Source organism: Parasteatoda tepidariorum, chromosome 3 (genome assembly GCF_982258835.1).
Source record: "Parasteatoda tepidariorum strain Cologne lab strain chromosome 3, Ptep-v5.0, whole genome shotgun sequence".
NCBI classification, from domain to species: domain Eukaryota; kingdom Metazoa; phylum Arthropoda; class Arachnida; order Araneae; family Theridiidae; genus Parasteatoda; species Parasteatoda tepidariorum.
The window spans coordinates 71,104,380-71,122,629 of NC_141757.1; the positions used below are offsets into that span (position 1 = coordinate 71,104,380).

The 18,250-nt window shown below is 28.0% G+C and overlaps 1 protein-coding gene across 1 annotated transcript in view; it reads right to left on the reverse strand.

The window, feature by feature from the left end:
• The window catches only part of Ac76E (adenylate cyclase type 2 Ac76E), a 187,062-nt gene that overhangs the window by 103,241 nt on the left and 65,571 nt on the right, over positions 1 to 18,250 (reverse strand). Inside the window, exon 2 of the mRNA XM_016069209.4 lies at positions 2,365 to 2,511. Coding sequence (XP_015924695.1) covers positions 2,365 to 2,505 — 141 coding nt within the window. The 5' untranslated portion in view covers positions 2,506 to 2,511. The remainder of the gene's footprint in view (positions 1 to 2,364; positions 2,512 to 18,250) is intronic.

Consider the following 18,250-nt stretch of genomic DNA (forward strand, 5'->3'; position numbering starts at 1 on the left):
TGAAATTAAGCTTTTCATTATTTCGAAAAATCTCAAGCTTCTTACATGTGAAAACCAGTTAAAGTGCTGAAGGATAATGGACTGGCGGGACTTGCGTAAATTATAGATTCAACAAATAGTAAAATAATGATTCCTTCCTTGATATGCCAATTTGTGGACTAACAGTGGCATTTAAGGAGATGATCTTTTTTAACAACAATGCTATAACGAACCACATATTTATTTAAAGCTTTGCCAATTTTTTTCCGCTTGTTAGATTTTTAATATTTTTGATGAATAAAATTTACCCAGCAGTAAAAAGCATTAAAGAACGTGCCATAAACTCCGAAACAGAATCAACTACAGTTTAATTTATAATATTTTCTCAAGGCCTATAAAGCTTTCTCAAGACGTGAAACGGTTTGACATCCGGCTCTTCTTGAAAATGAGCGCCTATTTTTGAGCACTTGAAACATGTCAACTTTTATTACTATCTTCACATTTTTTAAAAAAAAAAATGAAGTTTTTAATCAAATATATCTTTCTATTTCGGTTTCTTGGGATAATTGATTTAATATAATGAAATGATACAATTTAGCATCGTATTAAAGTCGCTATTATTGTTAAATACGCTCAAAAATTCCGTACAGTGAAGTATATCATTTTATGCTCATTAGATTATAAACTAATTCTACATTTCTGATCGATTAAAACTCTCTTCATAAATGACCACAATACTGGTATACATAGTATATAGTATTACCTATATAGTCCAGTAATTAAAGGGATTTTTTTTTTTTTTTTGGAAAAATTATTACCCAAGATTTTTTAGACAGAAAGCTTTATAAAGTCATTATAAGCAATAGTTAAGAGCTCCCTCACTCTACCCTGTACACTTCACCCTATTTTGAAGAGAAGTTGGGGTAATTTGAGTGGGAGAATTCAACTTCTTCTACACAGGTAAGTAAGACATTGTTTCTGATGCACTTTTTTCCGCTATTACGATTTTTATAAATATTAAAAGCATAGCTGTGTAGTTACACTCTAGTATAAGGATCTTGAACTTGATCTCATTCAATTAAGCACGAAAAATTACATCAGAAAATATACCTTACATGCTCAAATAGTCCTTGTATAGCAATTTAAAAAGTGTACAAAATAAAGAGTGTCCCAAAATTAACGCAAGGTTTGAATTAAATAGAATTATTCTTTCATTGAATCATAAAGTACATTGGAAAGAGTTATTTACGGAATAACGCATCGGACAAATGGCCTCTATGGCTTTGCTGGCACATACGCACTCTTTAGTCGAAATTTTTTATGACCTTTCTGCATAATTGCGAATGAATTTCGTTAATGTAGTTTTTAACTTCCTCTTGAAATGCACGGGTGGTTGTTGGCTTGTAGACATAAGCCTTTGACTTCAAATAGCCCCATAAGAAGATATCTAATGGTGTTAAATCACACGATCTAGGGGGCCAATTCTAATCACCGAAACGAGAGAGTACACAACGAAGATATGTCTCATGCAGTAATTGAATTGTTTCACTGGCTGTATGGCATGTGGAACAGTCTTGAACGTTCCATTTTTACCAACCCTAAGCTCTCAGCTGTCAAATTGTTCTTTTTTCATGGTTGCTAACACTTTACTGCAAAAATGGCGACAAATTCAAATTTTGCTTCAGTTTTGGGACACCCTTTACACGTCAAAAAACGTACTATTTCATACCTAAAATACTTCTGAACTATTCACCACATTGACGCGTGTATAGCCTCATTTAGTTAAGCGAAAAAAATACATAGGATACAGTGCCTCATTTGTTTAGATAGCAATATTAGATGCATAAATATATACAAGTAAACAATTTTATATTTTTTATACCATAAAACCCTTATAACTTTTAAACTATTGGTCTGATTAATTTCTTTCAATTCATCGGGAAAAAATGCATCAGAAACAATGCTTTATTTACCTATGTGGATGATGTTAAATTCTCCCACTCAAATCACCCTCATTTCTCTTCAAAAAAAAGGGTGAAGTATACAGGGGAGAGAGGAAAAGATTTTTGGTATCATTTATGAGGACAAAACACAGCTTTCTATTGAAGAAAAAAAATCAATCAATTTTCCCGAAGCAAAAGCATAATTTTGCTGGACTATTATTGATTATTGTTGTACTTCGGATAACATTCGTAGATGTCAAATGAAATTCGGAAAACAAATCATTCAGATGAAAGTACACGAGAACACGTTATTTACAGACAACTCTTACTCTTTACACGTTATATTTTTAAATGTCTGAAGTTTAAGAGAGCGTCTAACATCATTTTTCCACATTTGGTTTGAAAAATCATTAAATTATACTTTTATCATACTGCAACTTACGTGAGGATAGATGACTGTTACTAAAATGAGAAAAGCAGCACCATAAAATATGCAAATTAGAAGCAAGGAGAGAAACAAAGAGTGCTGGAGTCGACCACAGTATCTCTTCTTTAGGTCTTCCACATCCATTGAGGGATTCATGTCCACCTAAAAATATAAAAATAATATTTTCTCAATAATTTACTACAAAATAATAAATGATGTACTTAAATCGGAAACCTAAAAGATAATTTGGAAAAATATAAAAGCAAGGAATAAGTAGAGTTTTCTAATTAACCGATGCTTTTTCTAGATAGATAACCGATGCGTGTACCGATGCGTTTTCTAGAAATACAGAATAACCTCAAATAAATCATCACCAAATTTGGGTTTGTCATAAATGGTAAACTTGCACGAACTTTGTTATTATTCTTTCAAAGCATTTATTATTTCTAATATATTATAACCAGCACATGTACTATACTCCTGGAATTTATAAAGTGTTTTAAACATGCAAAACTTGCGACAGGAGTAAGCGTCTTTGGCTGTGTTTTTTAAAATTTCGGAATATTAAACTTTTGCAATGTGCAAAGGAGATATTGCTCGTAATATATATATTTAAGCTGAATTAAATGAGTTCAAGCTCAAGATGGTGATTAGGTATTATTCTGTTCAATGTAATAAAATACACTACAAATAATACCGTATTTGTCATGATAAAAATAATTAAATCTCTTTTTCTTTCTCCCTCTTTCTTTCTCTCTCTCTCTCCTTTTCTTTTATAAAAGATAACTGTAATTGGCTAAAAGATATCTGTAATTGGGTAAAAGATATCTGTAAGGCTTTTTCTGTAATTATTTGAAGAATAAATTCTTAATTCCTCTTTAAAGGACGACTTTTAAAAGCAACTTAAATGCTTAGCGTTTGACTTTTAAAGAAAGTATTATTATTAAAGGATGAAACTTTATACTATTATTTAAACATAAGTAATTTTGAAATATTTATGACAAAAAAAAACGCATTACATTGTTCAAAACTCCAAATGAGTAGAGTAACTAAAAAACTCTTCTGAGAAACAATTTCTCAGCCACATTTCTTTATAATTCCTAACTACCAGTTTCAATATGTCTCAAATAAGTCTTTCTCGAACTGAAATTCGATACCGAATCAGAAAATTGGAAATTGAGTGGGACGAAGCTGAGAAATCACCCTGCTGGGTTAATACAACTCTCACTCTTCCCCCTTTCTTCCTCCTCCCTCGCGAAATTATCTTAAACAGAAAAGGTAATGATACCTGTCGAGATTTCCTGAGAATATTGATTTCGGAATGCCACGGTTGAGCATTTTCTGATCTTTCATCTCCCACTGACAGAAAAATAGAGAAAATCGAAACCTCAGGCGGATAAAAAAGAGAAAAAGTTCTGAAAATAGTCTTCAACCAAACTTAATATTTTCGAGACTTTCGGTTTATTTGAACTAGTCATTACAATCTTCGAATGTCACTGTAGAATTATTTTGGGAATAAATATTTTCGATAGGTTAAGGCAAATATTATTGTAAATGTTTAAATTTAGGTTTTTACATTCCAACGTCGTATGAGAATGCACTCTGAATTATTAAATTATCACCAGGATATAAGATTAGCAATGATTTACGTAAAAATGGACAATATTGCATCATTTCGATAGGTATTTTGATTTGAATAAACCTTGTATACGCTCTCTTGTAGGCACAAATTTAAATCCATGTGGTAATAATCTAACCCAAACCAACGCTATTTATTAACACAAAATTACTTTCGCAGTGAAACAATCTAGGTTAAAGTCTAATTACAACCAAACTGAAGTTAGAGAGACTTCCTTATGATTTTTCAAGTGTCTTCAAGCTCAAAAGTTATTATGTCAAAATATTAACAGTAGGGGAGAGTGGGGTCAATTGTAACACTTTTTACTCAACTATTTTTAACTAACCAAAAATCCAATATATTATTAGTATTAATTGACAGACGAGTAAAGTAGACTATCCTCTACTAGAGAAAAAAAATACCTTATTTTAAATATTATTATATTAGTTATTAATAATTTTTGACAGTCGTGCACTTGTTACAAATGTCCCCACTTACGGGGTCAATTGTAACAGTTCATAAATTCAACTGAAACATAGTTAATTATACATATTATCATAGTTGTGATATATTTTTTTATTGATCAAAATAGTAGTGATATTTTAGGAGTAAAAATAATAATGAGCAGAGACCTAAAGGGTTAAACTTTTAACTTTAAGGGGTAAACAATTTCAATTTATGCTGTGAAAGGTGACAAATAAAATAATGCACATGCAACATGATATAAATGATGTAGGAAACTATTGGTGGTTCTTAAAGAGTTAAGTAATGGGTTGTAAACATAAGATAATTTATTTTCAGCTGTTACAATCGTCCCTTAACTTATTGTTACAATCGTCCCCAAGACGCCATTTCAGCTTCATTTGTTAAAAACAATGCTAGTTAATTAGCAAAACTAATCGTTTCTTTTAAATGTTAATTAAGGTGTCCACTTACATATTCGGTTAATAATTTTTATATGTTTAAACAAAATTACTTAGTTACAATATAATATTCTAATACCAAAAAAAGTACTTACGTAGCGTGAGAATATCTTTTGTGACGTAACTCTTTTAAAAGTACATAAAAATGGCTTCCAGCAGGGGTGTACAGTCCGCAAAAAAAAAAAGATATCACCCTGAATAACTTTCGTTCTAATGATCCGATTTTCACAAACTAAGTGTCAATCTTAATGGTTCCTGGGGGTGACCTCAAATATGCTAATTAATTAGTGCTAACTATTAATTAAGTTACAAAATCAGACACAAAAACGTACTTTCTCTGAATAAACATATATTTCTTTTTAAATATTTGGAATCTAGACACTTGAATTAGGGGGGGTAGACAAAATTTTAAAACAATTGGGTCGTAAATTGGGCCGCAATAAAGGTTTATATATTTGGCGATAGTCCAGAAAACCGCCAAAAAAGTCGCCTGCGCAAATAAATATTTTAAGATAACCCATTGACTGATTCAAAAGAGAAACGCTTAATTTTACTAGGTTGCTAGGCAACCAATTACCAATTTCTGACTGTAAAAAATTGAAATAATGTTTTGTGATTGCTCTGAGAGGTTTAATTAATAGTTAATAGAAAACATCTCGAAGTTTCTAGGCAATAGACAATTTTTAAGTTTATTTATGTCCAAAAAGCAAAAAAAAAAAAAAAAAAAAAAATTATTTTAATCTCCTTTGAAAAGAAAATTTGAATCGATTTATAAGTTTTTAGAATTTAAATACATGAACTTTTTATCTGATATTATTTAGATTATGCTATTTTTGCTATGTTTATTCGCGGATTTCATACTAAAATCAAATTAACATAACTTATAATAGCTATATACAAAATTTTAGGGATAGAGATTTTTACAGCTTTAATCGAGTCTTCTAGGCATGAAAGTTTGAAGAAAAAAAAAGTGCTTGAAAAATAAAATGTAGATTGTATATTAATTCTAATGCACATTCACAAGGTTTTCTATAATTTACGATATTTCTTTTTTCTATAACTCAATGAATTGCTGAATGTTTAGTGGCATTTTAAAAACATTGAAATATGTTATGTTTAAGAATAAGATATTGAAATAATATGTTGCATATTGTATGATTCATTGTTTAAAAAATTGCTTCATTTTGCTAGATATTTACGTTACATGGTTTTCTTTGGATAAAGATGATTAGTAAATAGCATCCACATGTTTCGATACATTCTGAAACTTACGTTCGCAAATTCACCATAAAATATACCACCATATCACCATATTCTTCAATTACGATAAGCTACATTTACCACCAAAATACTGTTACAATGATTATTTGATTATTTTTGTTTTCTTATATATATATATATATATATATATATATATATATATATATATATATATATATATATATATATATATATATATATATATATATATATATATATATATATATATATATATATATATATATATATATATATATATATATATATATATATATATATATATATATCTGATATGATACTCTCTTTTTAAACAGAGCTCGTAAGGCCCTTAAGATACTGAAATGGGGGCACGAAAACTTAAAAGATTTTTTTTTTTCCTAATGCCCGCCTGTGTTAACATCCGCCAATTCAGGCATCTACAGGGCGACAGATATCTGTGTGGCCTAAGGATTCCTAACGAGCATCAAACATTCTCAAAATTAAGTGTTCATTCATTGGGAAAATTTAGTGTGTATTCAATTTAAGAACTGTTCCTTCACTTGGTTATCTTACTACTTATTATTTAAACCACCAAAAGCTTAAAACAATATTATGTAAGTTATCTAAATTTTTTTTACAAATTTTGCATTTAATAACAAATATGTCGACATGCATTTAATAACAAATACGTCATTTAGCTAAAATTACAAATTTTGAAATTTTTATGACGTTTTTTAAAGACAAGCTAAGCTTAAGTATTCCTTCACTGGTTAGTTTACCCTATAAGATTTTGAGAAATTTGCGATGTTGTGAGAGATGCTTAAAAATGTTGACTACGTATTTTTATTAATATTCATAAAATATATATTCAAGAAATTGATGAATATTTTATTCCAAATTTATTCATTCGTATGTATATTATTGAAATTTTATCAGTTATTGAGAAAAAAAAACTAAAAAATAAAAAATAATCACATTAAAGAAGCACAATCTGTTGTATAATCATATTCTATCAGAAGCATGCTTTTATAAAACTCCACATTCTCTGAATAAAATGTATTTTATTCAATAAAATGTTTTATTCAAATTTCTTTTCTAAATTGCAAATAGAATTTTAGACGACTAAAAAAGAAACATCGTATTTTATAGCTTAAAAAAATAAAAATGAAAAGATAAGCAAACGATTATTAGCGAAAAAAATATGAATGAAATTTTATGTTAAGCGCGCGAAGTCAAGTTCCTCGCAAGTTTATCACATTTTAATATTAATCGCCCCATTTAATCATTTCTTCATTGTCGCCAAATTATTTTTTTAAAAATAATTAATTTTAATTTTTCTCAGCTTCTAATAAATAAAAACAGTTGAAACTTTAGATTTTTCAATTGAAAAATATGTAGATTAATATGGTATAAAAAAATTCATACCTTATAATTCAAAAATTTTTCATCCTTAATTTAATTAAATAATAAAAAATAATTAACAATTATTAAAAATTATTTTTTTCGTGAAATTATCTTTGGGTAAATGAGTTTTATGACTGGGTGAAATTTTCTTCGAATTGCTTTATTGGTTTTTAAACTATGACTAAAAACGTAAAAAGTGAAATTAACATTAAGGGGTACGAACTTTGGATCGCTCTCCTGACCAAACTATGGGGACCATATTTCCCAGATTGCGGCTACCCCCTATATTTTGAAGGTTAAAAATCCAAATATGTAAGAAAAAATATATGTTTATTCAGAGAAAGAACGTTTTTGTGTCTGATTTCGTAACTTAATTAATAGTTAGCACTAATTAATTAGCATATTTGAGGTCACCCCAGGAACCATTAAGATTAACACTTACTTCGTGAAAATCCGATCATTAGAACGAAAGTTATTCAGGGTGATATCTTTTTTTTTTGCGGACTGTACATGTAGATTTATTAATACACCTTGTGCGCCCCCTAGGAACCAAATCTAGAACCCAACACTCGAAACACTTTTGCTCTGTTACAATCGTACCCTGTTACAATTGACCTCACTCTCCCCTACACTGTTAAAAATTTCTCGAAACAAATAGCTAAGCGATAATTTTTTAAATTTTCATTTAATAAAACAAAATTTAAACGAAACAGTCAAATAACTATAAATAAGATGGTAATCAATCTATAAACTATGCGAGAAATCGCTTAGTAACTGCTTTCACTTAATACGGTTAAACAACCAGAATTTTTCATTGCACCTACTAAACCTACCTAATGAAGCCACTTAGTTCCTCGTAACTGCATACATATTATAGCCAAGATCTGCCAGTCTCATGACACAGAGGACAAGTGTTAGGGTTCCATTCTCTTAAACACATGAAGAGTTCCCAATGTCCTGCACTTTCCAATGCCCACAACCTAACCAAAAGCCTATCTATGTCAAGTTAAATTTCTTTTCTACGATTTTTAAACCATTTTAAATGTAAATGGTTAGAAAATTATTTACTTTTGTATTTATGTTTTTTAACTGTTCTAGTTATAAACGGTTTCAAAACCGTAAAGATAAAAAAAAATTCTTTACCGTAAACTTTACGGTTAATCGGAAAGACGGACTGCTGACGGTTTTTGTACCATAAACTTAGAATGAAAATTCTTCTAGTCTAAAATACCAAATGGGATTGTTTATTTATCAATTGAACATGGAATTTAATGTCACAAGAACCGAGAGTGACTGTACTGCACCAATGCCAAATATAAACTCAAATTCTTAAGTCAAAATTATTAAACAGGAGGTAGGAAAAATAAATAACCATTACTACACTAATTCAAATTGGAACGGCGCACAAGGCAACTAAAACCAAATTCAAATTATACAAACTAGTAACGATATAAAATTACTTAAAAATGATTTAAAAAAGATTTAAAAATAATGTGAAAATAATATTAAAATAAAATTGTGTGTTTACCAATGTTAATAAGTAATGATATCAAATGATGTTATAAACTTAGTCTGAAGCAAAATTAAGAGGAAAAAAAAACGCAAGACTGCATCAGCAAGATCGGATGCACTCATTGTTACTCAAAATATTAATAAAACAAGTTTTTTTTCCCGAAAATATTGAATTCAAGATAATAAAGAAAAACAAATTATCATAATCACAAATTTTATATTAATTCTGAATACCCATTCTCCCATACAGGATGAAAAAAATAAATAATCAATCAATAAGTCGGAATTGATCAACATAACGAAATCAGGCACAAAACTCAAATAAATGTCTTCATGTCTTCGTAAAAACAAATAAATTTTCAATCAAATCCGGAATATTCATAAATGACATAAGCGATCACTATCCAACCTTTTGCAGTGTTCATTACGATGAGGTAAATAAAATTAAGGAAGCTGAAAATAAAATTTCAATCAACTATAATAAGCTCAATAATTATCTGTCAAATTACCAAATTTAATTACAATCCTCAAGATTCTCTTGATCAACAATATCGAAGTTTTGTTTTCAAACTCAGTAATTTAAAAAATAATTTTAAATATAAGCGATAAATCAAACAAAAAAGCCAAAAATAACTGGATGACTAATAATATCTTGATTTTAATTCGAAGAAAGGGAAAAACTATTCAAAAAAACTAGAAAATATCCATGGGATATTATTTACAAAACAGCATATAACACTATAGTTTCTGAGCTTAAGAACTTAATTAAAACAGCAAAATCAGAATATTTCAAATTCAAATTTTTAAATTGTGATTCAAATAAACAAAAATGGGATCTTGTAAATGTATTATTGGTAATCAGAGCAAATCACTTACTTTACCTGATATTTTAAACGACTATGAATCTTCTGATCAATTCAATAAATCATTTGCAAATGCCTACAATACCTCAAACCCAAATTTAAACAGTTTGCAAATATATATTTCACCAAGTTTAACCTCGTTTGTTTTCCTAGAATTGAATGATTGTGAAGTACTTCACTTAATAAATTCTCTTTCTAATAAAAACTCTGCTTTGACTATGACGGTATTAATGTAAAATTAATTAAACTATTTGCTCTCAATAATATAAATTTTATAACTAATTTCATCAATACCTCAATCAAGTCATCCATATTTCCAACTTCTTTAAAAAGAGCAACCATAACTCCTATTTTTAAAACCGGCGATAAAAACTGCCTATCAAACTATAGACCAATTTCAATATTACCTGTTTTTTCCAAAATCATTGAAAAAGCTCTAGCTGATAAAATGTACAATTATTTAAAACATACAAATTTTTTCTCTGTTAATCAACATGGATTTATTAAAGGCAAAAGTACAGAAAAAGCTCTTTTGGAATTTTCAAAATTTATTCATAATAGTATTGCCGAAAATAAGACAACAGTAGCTATATTTCTTGATATATCAAAAGCTTTCGATAATGTCAATCACAATCTTTTAATTAAAAAATTAGAATTTGCTGGTTTCAGAGGAATTATGTTAAATTGGTTTGTTTCATATCTTTCAAACAGAGAACATAGAGTTAAAATCCGAAGTAATTTTAGTAATTATATTTTTTCAAACCGTGGTGTTCCTCAAGGATCTATTCTAGGACCCTTATTGTTTATTATATTCATCAATGACTTTTGTCAACTCAAACTTTTTGGTAAGATAATAACGTATGCTGATGATTCCGTAATTTTGTATTCTTGCACTGATTTAAATCAACTAATTTTTCAAATTCAATCTGATTTACGCATAATTTCAAAATGGTTTACAATAAATGACTTAAATTTAAATCTAAATAAAACTAAATATATTTATTTCAGTTTAAGAAAATCAGAATTTAACTTAAATTTAAAATTTCACTCTCTCTCCTGCAAAAGTACTAATGAAAATTGTCAATGCTATATTCTACAATCTGTAAACAATATCAAATATTTAGGACTATATATCGATTCTAATTTAAAATGGAAAACACATATTAACAATTTAGTTAAAAAATTGCGTTTCGTTTTAGTTAAATTTTATCACCTTAAGAATAAAATTCATTTTAATTTTGTGAAAGCACTCTATTACTCCTGGTTTTATTCTTTAATTAATTATGGTGCGATAATATATGGCGGTGAATATAAAACTAATTTACTTCCCTTAATCTCAGTTCAGAATAAATGCTTCAAGATTATTAATTCTCTAAATATAAATAATTCAAGTGTAACTACTACCAATATATATACAAGAATTAACCTATTACCATTTCGCCATAATGTATTTTTTCGTATTTTACTCTATTTACACAACAATAAATTAATATGCAAATTAAAAACTAATGTGTCTGAAAGGAGACCAACTGAAATGTATGAGATTCCCTTCTTTACAAAAGAAATTTCACGAAAACAGTTTTTTTACTTAGCACCTAAATTATATAATAAATTACCATTTCAGTTGCAAAACATCAAAATATATTCTTCTTTTAAGCGTGCTTTATTTCAATTTGTGATGAACATTGACGATTTAGATCTCTATTTTTCACTTTAAAGGAAGCATTTGATTTTTTATACCAGTCTTGTGCCAATCCAAACGAATTTCTTATGTTACCTTTGTTATTTTTTTTATTTATTTATTTATTTTTTATATATATAGTTTCATGCATTTTTTTTTTGTTTTCTATTATTACAGTGTTCAACAATATATGACGTCTTATGATGAGCAAAATAATTTATGATTGTATTTTTTTTTTTTTTTTTTTTTTTTTTTTTTTAAATTTCTATTTTAAATTTATTGTATTACTTTTCTTTGTCGCCTGGACAGGATTTTCCTCTTGACGACGAATATATATTCTTTGTATTTATGTGTTTTTGTTCTCAATAAAGTTATATTTGTTTGTTAAAAAAAAAACAAAAAAAAAAAAAAAATATGCATGCACAAATAATAAAGCAAAAACAATTTTTTATGATTTTTATTATTTGTCGCTCTTCCCGGTGACTTTACGGTATACTTTTTTAAGAAAAAACACATTTTTAAATGTTTTTCTTATCAAAATACAGATAAAATCTATTCAGTGTCATTTAGCTTATTGCTCACTAGGCTAACTCATGATAAATCAAATTTATCACAATTACTCAATATTCTTTAATACTTATCTCTTTCAGAAGGCCATAAAACCAATTGCCTACAGTTAGTATTTATGTACCTATATTAGTATGTTCGATGCGTATTAAAACAGCATAAATTACATAATACTAGTTATACCTTCAAATCGTATTACTATGGGTTGGATTCCCCTTGTTATTAGGCTAATCGTGGGAGATGTTATTGTGTTTCTTCTCCAAGTAACGCGAATGAGGGTTAGTTCCATCAAAAAGACCACCACGAAGGCAAATTTCACCCAATTACTTGATCCAGGAGATCCCTTGTCTTCTGGATTGGTTTCAAAATTTCAAGAATTGAACATAAGTAATCGTAAGCCCAAAGCAATGGGAAGGCAGTTCAACAATAAAATAAAATATGAAACTGTATCATCAAAATTAATTACCATCATTGATGTTTAAAGTAGTATCACAATTTTTTACGCTTTCCCTAAACTTTCCTTACGTTTTCCTTATAGTGCATAGAGTATATATTTTTTAAATTTCCGTTGATTTTATATTATTTGGCTTTATTGAAACAAAATCGAGGCCTTAAACAAAGTAAACAAGGGGTTTCTGTTAATTTTAAAAGTTCTAATCTGATAACGTAGCTCAACCTGATTAGCAACGTAAATTGAGCTCAACCTGACATTGAATTTACCTGACATTCAGCTCAAGCGAATCATTGAGCTTACCTGACACACAAAATTAATTAAATAGTAAAGAACGTGAAAAAAGATTATTTTCTGATTAAACAGAGATGTAAGCTAGCAAAAATCATATTACCCTTCCAATAGTTGGAAAAAAAAATTTCTCCCATTTTGTTTTTTGTTCAATAAAAGATAATCTTAAACCAACAAAGAAATTTCATTTTTCATACAACTCTCCCGTACAAACTGAGGAAACATTTTGATCGATTTATAAAATCGAGGCTAAAATTGCCCCTTGCACTCACTGTCCAAATTTAAACTGTTCTGAAATTACAAGAGAGGCACTTAGCACACACAAAATTCTTTTGTTCTTATTATAGATTTATCTACAATAAGAACGTTCTTATTATTAATTGATTTGTTCTTATTATAGATAACCTTTGAAATCTTTAAGAGCATTTCACTTCAATAAATAAAATAAAAAACAATACAACATATTTAGGTTCAGTTCTTATATTTATTAGCATGTAGCATTTTGGAGATAGCCATTCACTTTTCAATAAGCACTTATTTCAAAATGTATAAAAAGAGATGTTATGCGTTCGTTCACTAGTGTCATGTATTTTCTCTTACAGTGGTGCCTTATGCGAAATTAACTAAGGCAACAGTCCACTTCCTGTTGCCTCAAACTGAGTTGTGTTGGTTGAAAGCGAGACTATATGCTATTCCTGCCGTATCCTTGGAAACCGATTCCTTTCAACATCAGACAGACAAGCTGGGATAAAAGAAAAGGATAAAAAAATAAAAAAAGATATTAGAGAGGACAATGTTTTCAGAGATACGAAGCGTGAATGTATTTCATCGCGTAAGCTTGCGTTTGTTCGAGCATTTATAGTAAGTTTCATGGCAAAAAAAGAAAAATCGCTATGGCGTTTAATATTAAGATAATGAAATTGACAATATCATTGCGTTACTTTATCCTCGCATTGATAAATAAAGTGGAACATTGGTATTTCATGCATATTTCATAACCATAAATTATTAGAATGCTAAATATACTTCTCTTATTTCGACGTAAATTAATACGAGATATTGGAAAAAGTAAGAAAAATATGTTGAATAAAACTTCTGCTGCTAAGGTTTAAATGTAATTTTAAAAATTTTAGCTATAAGACAAACCTAAATGTACATATTTTATAGATATATCGTCAATTTACATTACTTTGACTGATTGTAATATGACATTTTAAGAACAGAATGTGCTCTTTAACCATGCTCTTGTTTAAGAACTATGAAGAGCTTTTATTATTATTGTTTTTATTAACTTTGCTACTAGTATTATTTTTATCACATTTCTTTGAAAATAAATATTTTCCGTTATTTTTTAAACAACATATTCACTTGCTATTTTTTTTAAAAAGTTTTGCACAACTTTAAACTCTATTTTATTTTAATTTTAAAAAAGAGGCTTATAATGTAATATTATAATTAGAAACGCTAGCTGTAACCTGATTTTGAAAACTTTAAACTTTAGTAATGAATATAGAATTGTGCGTTTATTATATTTAACTGCTTCCTATTAAAATTAGGTTTAAGAAACAGAATCAGGCAGAGCAATTAAAACTTCGTTTTATAAAGATTTGAAAAAATATATTTATTAAAGTTGTTTATTAAAGAACATCCATTAAATTAAACAGTTTTGTAAATAAATATAATACTCTTTCTTACGTACCAAAAATTGGTAATTTTAAAATTGAAAAATTCCGAATAAAAATGTTTTAAGTAATTTATGAATAAGAGTTAAGTAGTAGTGAAATACAAGCATTATACTTATGTTAAAAGTCGTAAGAATGAAGTCTTAATTATAACTATTCTATTTTAAATTTTAGTTGTAAATGTCTATGGTTGAAAGAAATAAAAAGTTTCCTGACACTTTTTAATAAAAGTTTTAAGATGAAAATTAATCTACAGTAACATCTGTAAATTTAACAAAATTTAAATTTTAGTTGTAGAATATTTTTAAAGAAAGTGTTAATATCGAAACGTTAATATTAGAAAAACTTAAACGTGAGAAAACTAAATCGCAAACATTTTTAAAAAAAGCAAGTCAAATGCATGGCCTTTATAAGTTAACTCTATACCACAAGATTTATATTTAATTAAATTCTTAGTATTTTTTAGTTTATATCTTTCACAGTTATGATTTCGTTTTTCTTTACGGAATGAAGTTTCACTTTTAAAATATGAAAAAGAAAGTTATTTCAAAAAATATAAAAATGAAGTATTCAAGCAAATGATTTTTTTTATGAAAGGATCATTACTGCAGAAAAAAATATTAATGATTTAAATAAGAAAAATTGCTGCATACTCTATAAAATTAGCTTTAATTTCTTACAGGGATACAGATTTCAAAACTTGTAAAACTTTAGGGATTAGAATTTATAAAATTTTGCTATCATTTCTCTTTAAAATAGAGAAAATTATCTGTCTAGTTCAATTATAATGCGAATTTAAGATTGGTATAAAATTCCCCGGATAAAACTTAAATTAATGCTAAGACCTATGAATTCTGTTTTCTCCCTAATCAGTTTTATTCATATTTATTTTTTCAACTTAAAAAAATAAAAAGATAAGGAATGAAAAAAGAAATTAAAAAGATAACTGAATGAGTTTGAAATATATATATTTTAGATAAATATATATGGCAAAGGAAATTGAAAATTTTGTTTTAGATTTTAACAAACATTCTAAGCATATTTTTGTTTAGATCTTAACATATATTTCGTAAAAAAATAATAAAAAGAATAAGTGTAAAACTTTGATTCTTAAAAATCAAATCACATTAAACCTTGAATATTTCTTCTCAAAATAATTTTCTTAAAAAGTGTCAATATTAAAACATATTTTTATCAAAAAATACAAACATCAATTTTTAAATTTTAGAAGTCTTTAAATTATTTCACAGAATGTCTTTGAACAAATTTTATCTGGTTATTAAATAGTAAAATGACGCAAATGGCTTTTTTCAGAATGTTTTATGTATGTAAAAAATAATATCAAAAAAATTTCTTCGGACTTTAAATTGTATATATCATCTTTCTGGGAAGAATTGATTGAATTTAAAAAATAACACATCTTTAAAATGCTTGAAAACAATTTTAACATGTTCACAATTGATTTCACGCGAACGTAGGATTCTCCTCCTTTGACTATCACACACTGGCGCTAGATCGCCAGCGAACATGTTAAAACATCACCTATCTGTAGAAATTTTTCCATATTTTACCTATTGTAGCTCCAAGTAATGCTATAGAAATTAGAATTAGAGCGTAAATGTTTTTCATTATAAAACTGTGACTCCAAGTCACATTGATATTTTCATAATCAGCATAAAGAGAGATGGCTAAACATGCTTCCTTAGACTGTTATTAAATCACATCAGTTATAAAAACAACAAATTATAATTTTAAATAAACGTTATTCCATGCGACAACAGCCATTAAAGGACTATTAACGCAATTTAACGAGTAATATGAGATTGTTGTAACTGTTGTGAGTTTTACACAGTTACCCATGAGTGTTAGGTTAATTTTTATCTAGCTTAGGCCAGTTCTTTTTGCTAATTATGAAAATGGCCTAAAATATCAATTCAAAGAAATCCACAACTATGTAAAAATGAAAAAGACTTGCGATCTATTTTTTTCAATATTTGAAAAGTGGAGTAACAGTGGCTCAGAAGAGCAGTCGTCTGTCTCCCAGGTACGAAACCCAGTGGTGGCTGGTTGATACAAATTCTGCTCCCAGCTCGCTCTGACAACAATGCTGACGTGAAAATATCATCATTGGTTGATGGATCATGGATCCTTTGCCATTGAACTAACCATGGGAGATTCTCGTGGTTTTCCTCTCCATCTAACGCAAATGCAGGTAACTTCCATTAAAAAATCCTCCAATAAGGCTAGTTTCTCCAAATGCTTGATACAGGAGTTGCCTTCTCTTCTGGGTCGGGCTCAAAATTACAATCAATGGAGTTGAACATTGATAGTTGTTAACTCAGAATTGGATCAGATGTTCACTGTCGGTTATAAAATAAGATAAAAAAATATTTGAAAAATCACTCAACCCGCTACTTTGCTTAGACTAATAAAAATATTTTTTAATATCTAAATTATTTCTCAATTTTAAAGTTTAGTTCATTCTTTTCAGCAAAATTTATTGTATAGTTTAAAATTAAAGCTTTGATTTAAACTTAAAGAGCGACTTATTGAAAAAAAAATTTTCCTTGGCGATAGAGCTAAGAAAAACGTCCGTAACATTAAAAATTCAACGTTAGTTTTATATCTTAAAAGGTATTTCAAATTGGAACTTTCTCTCGTGTCATACTGTCGCTTGCACTCTTTTTCCCCTTTTTCATTTACATTTCCCCTCAGTCTTTTGTTCACAACAGTAATGGCCCCTAATTTAGTAACGAATAACCCCTTCTGCCTTTTCCGCAATCATAAAGCTTTTTCTTTCATTCTTATAATGCTCTGTTGAAGAAAGCAGGAGATTTAAAAGAAGATGGAATATCTCATTAGAAGGACACGAAGATCCAACTTCCTGTAAAGATGGATTATTAAGATGCTAATTACCCGATGTAGGATAGTGCTATCGCATTTCATCCTGGTATCGATTTTAAAGTGGAAATGTAGTATAAACACAAAATATTTCACATCTAAAATTAAATGAAAAGATAACTTTCGATCGCGACGTTGACAAAAATTAAGGAATATCTATTCACGATTATAGTTAAAGCACTTTTTTTAAGGTAATAAATATCTTAGACATTATTGACACTTTAATTCCCAATCTATTAGAGAGTTCAGATTTAATTTTATTGCAAACTAAAATTATATTGCAATGACGAAAAATAGTAAATTTTAAAATATTCAAATTAAATTAAGTTCGAAAATTTAAAAAAAATTATATTATTTATTTATAAATATTTTTTAAAAATATCGAATTCTTATGTTGCAAAGCGCGCTTTTGGAATTGTTGGTTCCGCACTACTAGAATTATGTTGCATTATAATATTGTTTGAATATGCCGAAAGCTTTATGCGGTGGTAATAAAGTTAAGCCACAGTATCGGACGTCCTTAACTTGAATTAACAATACTATGGTTCAAATTGAACTGACACGGAATTCAACACTTTATTAAATTTGCACTACAAATGTACCAGCATAAAGTTCAATATATTGAACTAAATTTTCTGAGGGTTTAATGATTCATAGTAATTTAAAAAATATAAGATATAAAATATAGAGCTGTTAGGGCATTACTAAATACAATAATGATAAAAATCATGATTATCTCAAAATGAGGCATTTCTTTTTTGACTCTTAC